Source organism: Bidens hawaiensis, unplaced genomic scaffold (genome assembly GCF_021521415.1).
Source record: "Bidens hawaiensis isolate Kalapana, Puna unplaced genomic scaffold, B.hawaiensis_p1.1 tig00016045_1, whole genome shotgun sequence".
NCBI classification, from domain to species: Eukaryota; Viridiplantae; Streptophyta; class Magnoliopsida; order Asterales; family Asteraceae; genus Bidens; species Bidens hawaiensis.
In genome coordinates this window covers 541,158-555,395 of record NW_027492457.1, presented here as the reverse complement: position 1 = coordinate 555,395, position 14,238 = coordinate 541,158, and the positions used below count along the sequence as shown (strand labels likewise).

The 14,238-nt window shown below is 33.3% G+C and overlaps 1 protein-coding gene across 1 annotated transcript; it reads right to left on the bottom strand.

Annotated features, from left to right (window-relative positions):
* Positions 1-4,050: 4,050 nt before the first annotated feature.
* On the bottom strand, positions 4,051-5,259 carry LOC143550529 (uncharacterized). The gene is made up of 2 exons (XM_077041159.1): positions 5,026-5,259; positions 4,051-4,854 (listed from the first exon to the last, which is right to left on the bottom strand). Exons 1-2 carry the CDS (start codon positions 5,074-5,076, stop codon positions 4,066-4,068), a joined length of 840 nt encoding a protein of 279 aa, XP_076897274.1. The 5' UTR covers positions 5,077-5,259; the 3' UTR covers positions 4,051-4,065.
* Positions 5,260-14,238: the final 8,979 nt, after the last annotated feature.

The window sequence follows — 14,238 nt, the reverse complement described above, 5'->3', positions numbered from 1 at the left end:
AATATATTTAATAACTATTAATTAATATATATAATGGTATGAGAAAACAAATAAAAATAACTAAATAATATAAATTATTTTATACATAAATGTATAATAGAAAAAAATATAAAAATAATTATAATAATATAAAATATAATTGATAAATAGTAAACGAGATGAGCTCGAGCCGAGTTTGAGCTTGAAAATCTATTCACGCGTGGAGCTTGAGCTTTGAAAATAGAGCTCGAAACGAGCCGAGCTCGAGCTTGAGCTCTGTATAAGTTAAACAAGTCGAGCTTGAGCTCGGCTCGACTCGTTTGCACCCTTAGCCATAAGAATATAGCATCTCTAATTAGTCTCTAACGTTATCAACATATCTTTTATCATTTTAGTATAAAATGCCTAAAAAATCTTTCTAATATATAATGCTACTATTCATTATATTTATGTAGTTTTTAAAAGATTGAGTTTTACAATTCAAAAGGGGCTTATATCATAATGTGTGTATTGTTGGTAAATTCGGACTCCAACTGAGAAGTTACTATCAAGAGACCAATATTGACAAGCAGTTTCTAGTTAATTGGTGTGTTTCGTAATTACAATATGTTTCCTAATTGCATTGTAATTAGCAGAGGTAATGTTTTTGGCTAGCAAGTTACGGTTAGTCTGTATAAACGAGTTATAGTTAGACATTATAGAACACATGAGATGCAAACGAGTTAGGGTTTATCAAGAGAACACGAGTTATGTGTAACAGGGGTTTTTGATATACTGAGAGTTATTCAATATCTATTTTGAGTGTTTTATAATTTAGTGAGTTATATCAATTTGTCCTCGATGTAAGTAGCTTTAACCTTCTAACCAATTATTTTCTTTTAACGTTCATTGCATGCTTAAATATAATTCTATAATTATAATACATCTAGCATGGAATATATGCTGATTAATTCTTAGATAGCATGCAATGAATATATGGAAATTAAAGTGAAAAACATATACAAAAATAATCCTTTTCAAAATTGTCTACTTGGGTACAAATTAACGTACCATACCAATCCTCAAGGGAGAAAAAGGGAAGCCGTAAAGATACAAACATTGTAAAAAGATGTCAAGCGTGCATTTGGAGTTCTCACGACATGATTGGCAATAACAAACTTAAATACGCATTTTGTTGGATAACAATATATTATTATATTTATAATATATACTCGTGGGTAATGAACAGGTAATCATCATTCATCAACGAAATAGCAGAATCTAGGAGGTAGAAATAATTTATATATGGATTGCCGATGAAACATAGATGTGGTAGAATCAAATTTGGTCGTTGTCCATGGGAACTAGTTTTTGACGGACTATCCCTCTTAAGATGTTCATGGTCTCTCCGTAATTATAATGATAAAATTTTAGATAAGACTTTTGTCTATAATACGTGGTCGTTTAACAGTGAGAACAAGGTACATGCGATATTCCATCACGAAGCCCTCTGTAATATCCATAATGTATATAATATAGGAGTCATGGCAAAATTAAGACGGTGAATTTTAAAAGTTCTAATTTTTTAAGTACACGGTACAACTTTAAAGATGGAGAACGTGGCCATTGTAACACTTAAATATCATGTGTCTTTCATATTTTTTAAGATAGTTGCAATCTTAGTCTCTCTACTTAATTTAATCAATTTTTTGTAAATTTAAAAAACAGTTACAAATTTAGCCTCTATCTTTTACCTATCTAACTTTTTTAATTTCACTTTTAACCTAACTTCCCTCTCGATTTTTAAACGATCATAACTTTTTCGCACGTTAATGTATTTTGTAAAAAAATTTTGCACCATTAAACGATTGTTTAATTCTCTTTAATTTGAGTATGGTATTGTTATAGTTTGTTTCAGTTATAAAAATAACACTTTATGAGGTGTTTGTGGTCCGGTTTTAACGATTTCGAATTAAACCGTTAGTAACGGTATTTTGTTGTCGAATACTGGAACCGGTCCGTTGAAAATTGAAACCAACCAAACCGAATCATTACCAACGATTTGGTTTGTACGTCGATAATAAACTGAGTTTAAAATAGGAATTATATACCAACAAACGGTTTCATGGTTTCAAACAGAACAATACACATCCATAAATCTATTATGTGATTACAAAGGTCCGTACTTTCGTGCTGCATCGGCTAATGGTGGCCTTGGTATATGTAGGTGCTAACAAAAAAATAGGTCAGTCACACACACACACACATATATATATATATATATAGTCAAGGCAGTCTCGTGGGTAAGCTAAATAACGCAATGGCTTTAGGCCTTCAGTTTTTTAGGGCCTCCATCTTAAATAAGAGTTATGTATTATGAGATTTTGAAAGTAGAGTTCTTTTAGAATTAGTTAAAGAGAATTGCTTCATATCTATTATCAATGCATATCATCCATATTCTATAATTCTTGTATACTCTTTAGCGTTATATGGTTAAAGAAAAGAAAAGAAAAAAACCTTAACATTTTATTTAGTTTTAGGCCTCTGAGAGTATTGAGCCAGCTCTGTATATAGTTTCTTTTTGTCTGGTTGAAAATATATTGTTAAAATTGGTGGTCTCGGATTTAACTATAGTTGGTAATCCGCATATCTGTAAGTGTAGCAGCCTTGTTTGCGTTGTTGTTCGAGAATTCTACATGCGGGAAATTAAGCTATGTTGTACATATATGTTGTCCTAGTTTCCATAGCTTCAAGAAGTGATGTCAACAACAACTCCCAATATTATTATAAAAGAAATGTAATTTGGGGATGCTTTCGGTAAGCTTGGTTAAAAAATTGATCGCTAAAAATAAAGATGATAGGAGTGGCTGGGTGATAATTCAAGGATGTTTTTGGTAAGCTCGGTTAAGAAATTGATAGTTAAAAAAAAGATGATAGTAATAATTTTGTTATGAAACGGAGTAAATTGGCTCCGGCGAAGTGTAATATTCACGTATGGAGGGCGGAGATGAATAGGATTCCGACTCGGGTAGCGTTAGCTAGAAGGAATATTATGGTTACTAATGGCCTTTGTGCCCTTTTTGTGAAGAAGGAAGGGAAATGGCTGAACACATATCTACCGGTTGTATGGTCGCGGCGATTGTGTGGAATCCTATTAGTCGTTGTTAAGGTCCTCCTATTTTTGGGTTTTCGGTTAGACACTTGTTGGATCTTCACAAATCATCAAGCTCGGTTTGGTCAAGAAGGAGGTGTTTATGGACTTGTGATAGTTGCTTGCTAGAGGATTTGAAAGGCGAGAAATGAAAAAGTGTTCGAAGGCAAGTAAGTCAAGATTGAAGAAGTTATAGGAGATATAAAATTGCTCGGTATTTTACGGTTCAAATATAGATCAATTAAATATAGAAATTTAGATTGGTCAAGATGGTGTAACTTTAAGTTAATGTAATTTTGTGTAGGTGTTTGGAGTCCTCTTCGGATTGTGGAGTCGGTCTGTTTGTTGGTAATGGTTTGTTTTAAATATACATAGTTCAAAGGAAAAAACAAATATGATAAAAGTAACAATAGAAACAAAAATGGAAAAAGCAAAACATTAATAATACATGCAATTATGTCAGTTTAAGTGCGCACAAACGACCAAAAGACTCCACACCACCCAATCAACACCTTTCACATTATATTATAATAAAAGTATAAAGCATAAATATTCTAAAAACACATATATATATAATATAATAAATTGATTAAAAACATCAACAATTGAAGAAATTTAACACACATTGTGGATAAGATGTCTCAACGACTTGAGCTCTGATTACATACTTCAAATATTGTCAAATATATCAATTCCAATCTGACCTACAGTTGGATATAACCTAACTAAATAGGAAAGCCCTCAATCAAACATAGAGGCTCCAAGGGTTTGATTGCACTCTTTCTTTTTGCTAATTATAGTTAGGATACTTGAGGTCTAAGGGATTAAAAAAAAAAATCTAATATACATCCAATCCAAGGGGCAACAAAAAAGGAAAATGATCATCATGGACATCCCTTTCATCCTAATTAATTAGCATGGGAATTGGCATATATTGTGGCTAGATTATATATGGATCAAAAGACTAAATTTTGGTCAATGATGATTGGTGAACAAACTTTTGGTTCTTGGTGAAGGTGGTGGGGCTTATAATCATCATCAACTCCATCACAACATTGCTCAAAGCTCCTTTTTCTAGTAATCATCCCTACTCCACCAGTAATTGTGCTAGCACAAGAGTCTTGGTGGGGGAGTATCCGAGGGGCGGTTGCGGCGGTGGGAGTTGATGGGATGGTTACTAGAGGGATCTCAATTGAGTTGAGTTGTGGTGGTGGATGTTGCCATTGAGGAAGTGGGCCAGCTAAAAGAAGAGTTTGGAGTAAGGGACCAGCTTCCACTACTGCCTGCAAAAACTTACCATTCTCTGGCAACCCTTTTGTCAGTACTACTTTGTCAGTTATGTCTTGTACTTTTGGTTGTTGATCAGTTGGCTGATGCAATGAAACCCTAATTTGAGTATTTTCAATTCCTTGAGTTCCAATAAAGTTTTCATCAGAACCAGAAGATGAATCCACCCCTAAAAGTGGATCATCTTCTAAGTAATTAGTACTTGTGGTTCTAACAAAAGGAGTAGAATTGGCAGCTTTAAGTTCTTGAATCTTTTGTTGGAGAATCATGTTTTCCAAAACTAACCCTTGATGCTTCAACTGGGCTTCATCTCTCTCCTTAGCAGTCTTTGTCAAAAGACATTTGAAATGCAAAACTTCATCTCCTTTTCTTGAAATCTCTTCTTGGGCACAAGCTATTGCTGATTCCAACTCCAATGTGTACAATAAAGTGTGCTTCAACTCTTCAATTCCTTGGCCCTATTTACAAAACATAAGAAAAGAGGTATTAAACAAGTACCAACTAATATTTATATAAAAATAGTAGTAAATTAACAATACACAATCCAAGGAAACCTGTCATCAAGCTACGCCGCCAGCCCATTTTAAACCAGAATCATAATATATCTATATATAAGAAGTGGTGGTTACCTCTTCTTGGTAGTAAGAATCCCAATGGAAAGGACTACATTCATCATCCATGTTGATATATAAGAGAAGAGTTAATTAAAGAAAGAATGAAAGCAAGTATATATGAGTGTGTTGGAACAAGAGTGAAGAGAAGGGTTTTAAGTAGAGGTTGTTGTGGTTACTTTTTGAAACTTTAGCTTTTGCTTTTGGGGTGGGGTTTTCTTCACAATGGGGACATGAGGTTGAGAGATACCATGGGAAAACAAAAGTGAATAGCTAGCGAGTACAATATTAGAAAGGTCACCCATAATGTTTTTTTTATACCGTTGAAAAATCTTTTCTAAGATCCCCAAAAATTAACACATAAGCAGTTATATATATAAATATTCATTTCTTTTTTTATCTGAACATTTACATATCTCCAATGTTCGTGTTAAAAGTGTTTTAGCTAGGATAATGAATGTTCGTGTTAAAAGTGTTTTAGCTAGGATAATGATGAGTATGGACTATGGAACCGCTAATCCACTTGATATGCTTAACCACTCATGTATCCTTTACTCGCATAAAAAATAAATATATTAATATATAATTATATGCCCTTAAGTATAATTAGTATAATTTCAAGAAGGTTTTAAAAGTTTGAGATATACTTTTGGTAATTAACGTGAAACCCCACATATAGCTTTTATTCATATAAGTTAAATGCATGGGGACCTAATATACCCGCAATTAAGGAACCTTGCAAAGGTTAATAAATAAACGAGTAATGGATAGACTTGGACTATGTATGAGTTACAAATTTACGATCGGACAGTTCTATGATTACAAAAAACCGTGCAAACCTAACACACTGTCGTCCTATTATTATAAAGCAATAGCATAACCACTGTGTGTACGTGAAACATTTTCAAGCATGTTTGACGTGCTTTTAAAATTAAAATTAAAATATTTATTAAATATGCATGTGTTGTAAGTTTATTTCTCAAAAACATATTGGAATATTTCCCTTATGAAAGGTTTTTCTAACCAATTATTTATAAATATCTTCACATTTTATGAAAGACAACAACCATTGATGAACTTGTGTTTGGGTTTTAAAAAAAAAATCTCAATGTAAATCTGGTTTTCTGAAAACTGTGTATTTTTAGAAATATATTTGAATTTATAAAAAAAGTTTTATTAGTCATTTTAACTTTGCATATTTAACTTAGTCATATAATTCATTTAATCATTAAACCAATCATTTATTCATTAACCAGTATCTGATTTATGTGAAGTTTTATAAACGTGCAATCATTTTTAAATTAATGATCTTAATCTTAGTTTAAACACCTATCACATATCCATATATGGATATTAATGTGACTTGTATACCATGCACGTGACATTCGTAGTAGACTTGGAAAATCAAAAAGAATCATGGTATGTATCATAGGGATATAACACGGTGTATTCACCATTAATCAATTATCTTAGTGGTAGAATAGTGTTTACATTCGCCAATAAAAAAATTATTAAGCATGAAATTGGAAGAATAAAAGAAAAGTTTGTATTTAACTTGTATTCATAAAGAAATTTGTATGTAGATTATGAACAAGGGCCCACGTACACCCGTGAGATGGGTCGGACCCACAAAAGAAACGCGTGGAGTAGTCAAAGGTTATTGGCTTATTGCTTTCCATTCGGATATATGCTAGTGTTCATTCCATGGGGTTCCAATGGACCCTTTCAATATTATGACCTTTTTATTACTTATTATTTTCCCTCCATTTTTTATGCATTGAAAGGTTTCCCTCCAAACTCTTTTTCCTACTGGTAATATTTTTCAACATCTTTTCCGAGTATGCATGCAACGAAATTTTAACCGTCCTTAGTCATTTGAAGTTTCAAGTTCAACTCAATAGTACCTCTTGGTGTAACGCTCATTATGTTATTGTTTGCTCTATCTTTCGGCTACTAACATGCTATTATCAATAAAATTCTACCATTAAAAGAAACTTTTTTAGCACCAGCCTAAAGTTAATAGTTATTACATTACTATTATAGATTGGGAAAAAAAAGCACACTTTGGTGCCACAAGTGACCTATTGGTTCACTTGACGGCACCTTAGGTGTCCGACTTTTGTTTTCTTAAATAATGTACTCTTTGTGTAGCTGTTAGCATTTGTCGCGTTGTTTATTAATGCTATCACCTTTGGTACCAACCAGTATAGCGTCAGTTCTAGGGCCGGCCCATAGGGGGGGGGGGCTAGGTGGTCAATGGCCACAGGCCCGACACCCCGCTAGGCCCGAATTTTATTTTATTTTTTTAAATTATATGTATTTTTATTAAAACAATATGTATATTTTGTGTTTGAACTCATTTGCATAAACATTTGCTTGATCTAGTGGTAAAGAGGTATTAATCCCAACCTAAAGGTTATGGGTTCCAGTCTCATTTGTGACATTTAATCCTATTTTTATACAAAAGTTTTTTATACAATCTAAATTATAACCTATTATGCCCATATCAAAATTAAATTATTTAATCCTAACAAAATACTCCTTTTATTTAAGGCCAAAAAAATTTTTCGCCTTTGGCCCAACATTTTTTTTGCTTTCTCGGAGCCGGGCCTGGTCAGTTCACAGCTGCAACGCGTGGGGTTTTTTTTTGTTGCTGCAAGTTTTGTTGATGAATTATTTTATTTTATTTTTTGTGTAGTTTTGATGCCGTAAACTGATACCGACCGAATTCGTGTTGGTGAAGAATTTATTTAATTACCGGCTACACCATCAACTCGATGCAACACGTTGGGTGTGATACCTAGTTTACTTTAAACGGGGCCACTAATTAGTATATTATAGAACTAGATTTTATCCCCCGCATTACGGGGGTTGTTTTACATTATTCGTTTTTAATATTTATATACGTATATTTGGATTTTAATTTTATTTATTGTAAGAAAGTTAATAATTAATATACTTGAGGTTTGATGATGAAATGGTTTCACAAATAAATGATATGTTATAATCCGGTTTAAAAGCTATATGAGTTTGGTGATCCCCATTACCCGTTTATTTTCTTTATTATAAAATTGTTTCTTAACTATAAATAATATATATTTTTTTAAATAAAATAGGATATTAATTTTTAGTATATTCCTATTTTATAGGATTTTCATATCAAATATTTGATGAGATTATTTTTATAATATAATGAGATGTTATAACCCGTTTAAAAGCTATCTGGGTTTGGTGAGACCTTTACCCGTGAATTCGGGTCAAATGTGTGAGAAACCTTCATTTACAAATAAAGCAATCTGATAGCTTGAGAAAATGGTTGTTTTACATTTTTTGTTTTTTAATATTTATTTTTTGAATTTTAATTTTCTTTATTGTAAGAAAGTTAATAATATACTTAGGGTTTGATGATGAAAGGGTTTCATAAATAAATGATATGTTATAACCCATTTAAAAGCTATCTGGATTTGGTGACCCATGACCCGCTTATGTTTTTTACTATAAAATTGTTTATTAATTATAAATAATATCTTTTTCTTATTAAATTTTAGTATAATCCTATTTTATAGGATTTTCATATCAAATAATTGGTATGATTAATTTTTAATTTAATGAGATGTTATAATCCGTTTAAGAGCTATCTGGTTTTGGTAAGACCCATACCTATGAATTTGGGTTAAATCAATGAGAGGCATCCATTTAAAAATCAAGAAATCTGGTGACTTTCATAGAACGGGAGAGTGACCACATTATGACACATAGGATTTTAGGGTTTTCTTTTATATATATTATAGATAGATAGATAGATAGATAGATAAATAAATAGATAGATTGCCATATAAATTGAAATATTATACTATGGCAACATCATAAGTTGTTGTCATCAAGGACCGAAAGAATATCATTTAAGTTTAAAAGGTTATCTAACAATAAGTTACAGGTATATAAGATTCGGATCTCATAAAGGAGCTATATATAATAAGTGACATTACAAAATCTTGAAATATATCTAATCTTTAATTTTTATAAAGTAATATATGACGTATAAAGTAGCATGTGGTCATGATACCAAAGAGTTCGATTAAGCTTCAAGGAAGCGTTCAAGTTCCTTAATCGTAAAAAAAAGGAAGTAAGTTAAAGAGTAAAGAAGCGAGTGTTTAAACGTTCTAAAAGAACTAATAATTGTATTATTGTGTGGTATGGACTTCTTATTTAGATTTCTAAAGTGCTTTAAAAATGAAATTCTTATTCCTATTTTAGTAGGGTGGTAAAATGGTTTAGATATAAATTTGATGATCAAAGATTTAGGTTGTGTTTGTTTTTGCCTAAAACATCTGCAGGAGGCTTATGTCTGCGGGCGCGCAGACATAAGTTTCTAAAGACTGTTTTTTTTTTAAATAAGATCTGCAAACTGCTTTTATGGTCTTAAAAAAGAAGTTATTGTTTAACTTCTTCACACATCTTCATACTTCTTAACATCCTATCAACACCCAATGTCTAACACCACCACCCATCATGCGCCGCCGCCACCACCACCACCCACCGTCCACTACCACCACCCACCACCACCACCCACCACCACCGTCCAGCACCACCACCACCACCACCACCCGCCCGTCAGCCACAACCATCGTCCACTACCACCACCCACCGTCCGCCACCACCACCTACCATCCACCACCACCGTCCATCACCACCACCACCACCATCCATCACCACCACCACCCACCCGTCGCCCACAACCGTCGTCAACTACCACCAACCACCGTCCGCCACCACCACCTACCATCCGCCACCAACACTGTCGACCACCCACCACCATCACCGTCCATCACCACCACCACCACCCACCGTCCGCCACCACCACCCACCAACACCGTCCACCACCCACTACTATCACCGTCCATCACCACCACCACCCACCGTCCGCCACCACCACCGTCCACCGCCCTCCACCAACTATTTTACTAGTCTACAGACGTTAAATGACTTCTATCTACTGGATATGTATGATAGATAACTAATTTTCAGCTTATGCAGACGATACCTGGTTTATAAAACAAACAGTATTATATTTTCATATTGCAGACTTTCAAACCACATCTTCAGTTGCAGACATGAAATCAGATTGCAGACAGTTTTTGTCTTCAAAAACAAACAGCACCTTAATCTCCATAATGTACAACATTTGACAGTTCAAAAATATAAATAAATAAACATGCGTGTTTGGTGTGTATGATTGTGGTTGGACCATCTGACGGAATGTGGTTGTGCTACGCCAACAAATTTTTTAGTTTCTTTTTTTTTCTAAATTTTTATGTTATTTTAGGCTTGTTAATTTATGTTTACGATTTAGTGCTGATACCAACTGAATTCCTATCGGTTTGTCATTGCAAAGCGCAAGTTTTTTCTTTCATTTTTTGTTGAGTAAATTGCAGTTTGCACCTCTGTGGTCAGCACAGTTTTGCTGCGGTGTTTGCTGAGCAGTTTCAAGTTGAGCTTGAGTTTATAATAGTAATTCGGAATTTCAAAACTTGGTTATTCTCTTTGCCATGACGGGTCAGGTCACAAGATACCTGTAGAGAATAATTAAGTATATAAATCGTTTTAGTGTCAACGTGCTCACCAGCATGTGTTGCTGACACATTCTATTAATTGTTTTACAGGTAACCAAGAATATGAGAGGATGGTGGTATTGTGGTGATAGTCGTTAGATGATCTGATGGCTTAGATGTTTTAATATTGTAAAAGATGTAAATTATGGTTTTCCTAATAAAACACTTTTGTATCAAATGTCCGGGTATTTAATTTTCAATTTTTTTTAAATATAATATTAAATGAAAAGACTTCCGCTTTACAAACCAATACTCTGATTTTTTTTATAAAACAGGTACCAACTATTGGTCACACTCCTAGGTAGGGATGAGCAAAAATCGGTATAGTACCGATTGGTACCGGTACCGAATCGGTACCAAGGTTTTGAGTTTTCGGGACCGGTACGGTACCGAAACCGGTACGATACGGTATCGGTATTTCCCGAATTTTACCTTAAATACCAGTACCGTACCGAACCAAACATTTCGGTACCGCTACCGGTACCAAAAATTTGCGACTTTCGGAATCGGGATTTTCGGTACCAGTACAGGTCGGTACCGGTACGGTACCGAGCTTATCCCTACTCCTAGGCCCTAATATGTGGTGTGACACAAAGTTTTCCGGTAACCTACGAGTAACGGCGTTAGGAATCTTTTAGTCGCGGACCATTGGAAAGCAATTCGTTAGTTAGGACCGGCAGCAATCAAAAAGATAATAGTTGAGATTAATAAAAACCAATATACCTTAATTTAACCTCTTTAAAGTGCTATACATAAAATAGTTGTTGCAACTACACAAGGCCGGCTATGAGGGGAACGACCTCGGCCCGACACCTCGATAGGCCTGATTTTTTTAAATGACATATATATATATATATATATATATATATATATATATATATTCTATGTATTCTTAATGTTTAAACCCAATTATTAACTAATTTAACACCCCCAAAAAAATTTTTACCTTCGGCCAAAAAAATTCCACAATTCTTGAAGACGGAACTACAACTAAACGGCTAAGCCTATACATTTAATGTGACGGTATAAAAATATGGACACAACATACTTGTTTGCGGGATTAGTAACACCAAAAGCCTTTTTAGTTGTTGCTATTTTTTTAGAATAACTAAATTTTTACACTTTACAAAGATTACTTATAACCTTCTATTTTACATTTTTACACCTTAGTCATTTTACCATCCCATAAAAATAATAGTCATTGGCATGATACATGCCATACATGGATGAACTCTATATTTGTCTCTCTTTTTATCTAGTTAAGGAACCATTCCTATGTTCACTTTTAGTTTCTAAGGATATATGTGTCCAAAGATACATAAACAGGATTTTGTTCCATTGAAAACCTATGACCATATATTCCGTAACAACTTTTGCTTTTATGAACTAAATCGTTTTTGTTTGTATAATTAACAAACGTAATCCTTTTTATATCATATGTATGTACCTATCTATATAAATGTCTAAAAAAATCCCATGTGTCACTCTATGGTTGCTTCTCACCTTCTCTCAAACCATCAGATTGTTTGATTTTTTATTTGAGGCTTCTTATGCAGTTGATCAGAATTCACGGGTATGGGTCTCACCAAACCCGGATAATCCTTAAATGGGTTATAACATCTCATTATTTGTAAAACCCTTTCGTAATCAAACAACAATTTTCGCGAGTCATGGGTCTCACTAAACTCGGATAGCTCTTAAATGGGTTATAGCATCTCATTTATTTGTGAAATAATCTCTTAATCATCAAACAATAATTTTCACATGTCATGGGTCTCACCAAACCCGTATAGCCTTTAAATGAGTTATAACATCTTATTTATTTGTGAAGCCCTTTTATCATCAAACGCTAATTTAATTTCTCTCTTCCAAATATTATCCGCTGCCAGTCTTTACTCTCCATCACCGGTTAACTTTCGAGTACCACTACCATCGTCACCTCCCCTCTCATGCATCAACCACTAGCGTCACGTACATCAGCCTCCCATTTTTCGTGAGACAAATATTTGTGTTCATGTTTGTTCGTTTTAAAAAATCAACATGTCCGTGTTTGTTTATGTTTGTTCCTTAAAAATCTAAAAAATTCGCACATCTCAATTGAAAGAGCCCAAACGCTAATAAATATAATGAACGTAACTAACTAATATATACATATTAATCAAAACAAAACTACGTTAAAAAATAAAATAAACCTTAAATATAAAATAACCAAACGATTAAATATAAACGCTAAATAAACCTCCGTAGTACGGAGAACTTAAAATAGTAGGAAATAAATGTATATGATACGTAATTCGTTTATACGATGCATTATTTAATTTTGTGTAGATCATGTGGAGTATGATAGGTCCTTAGCTAGGGTAACATTTAACCGATTAAGAAAATAGTATTCTTGTTGCAAGAATCGAACAAAAACATTTTACTAAAGCTACGTGAATAACATGCATCTTTTAAAACAGATTCACGGCTATGCACATATATCCCTACATTGTCTCCATGATATAACTATGGGATATATGTGCATAGCCGTGAATTTGTTTTACACTTTTATGAAAGAAGTAATTAAATACTTTCCAGTAGAAATTAAACCGAATGCATGAAAAAAATGAAGATGATAAAAATTGTTTAGTTGAAAATTTATGTTTAACATGGGTACATAAAAACAGAACGTGAGAGTAGTGAGAATTATTTGTTTTTCATGGCACAATAGACGAAGTAGCTAGTACTGTCGGGAAATACTCGAGTACTCGAAAGCTTACCTTGAACAAGAATAATTTAAGAATAAAAATTAGCTGGGTTATTTTCAACTAAGGATCTCCTTAGTATTTTTTAGTGAAACAAAAATGAAACAACGTAATCGTTAATTATAAGAAAAAAAAACGACAATAAATGTCTTCAATGCTATCTACTCAATTTAATGATTCTTGACCGAAACTGCCTAGTTTTTTTATGATTTAGCTGAAAGATTGTAACTATGTAAGCTAGAAGCAGTAGCAACCAAGGAGCGATAGCAAAACTCGGTGGCAAACTAGGAGCGATATCCCATTAATCTAATATAGCCCTCACACTCATTCATATTTTCACAGAATTAACGGTTTCAAACACTTAACTTTAAGCATCAATATCTCATTCATATTAGCTTCGTTTTGATTGTGGTCGAAATTATGTTGGGTGGATATTCACTATTAAAGCATATATGTTTCAAGAAAGGAAAATACATAAATTTCACAATCGATAAAACGTTTTGTTGTGGCATTGATCGCAAGGATCCTTACAAAATTCTCCCTCTTTTTCCTCTGCTGGCTATTTACAAAAAGAAAAGAAAATTCTAAGATTTTGAATTCCCATATGTCAAATAAAATTATATGTTTCTCTTATCTAAAATTGTATTTTAAATATTACTATAGACTAAAATTTAGTGTAAATAGATTTTATAAAAGGAAAAGCCACTATTAGTACGAATTACGGACGACGTTGCATTGGTGATGTATCGTTGATAATTTATAGGTGGCATGCCGCTCGGGATTCGTTGCTAAAGATATCATCTATGATCTGCCGCTAATTCCAGCATTAGTGGTCCGTTATTGACTTTATCGATGGGTTAGGTTGCCTTGATGGT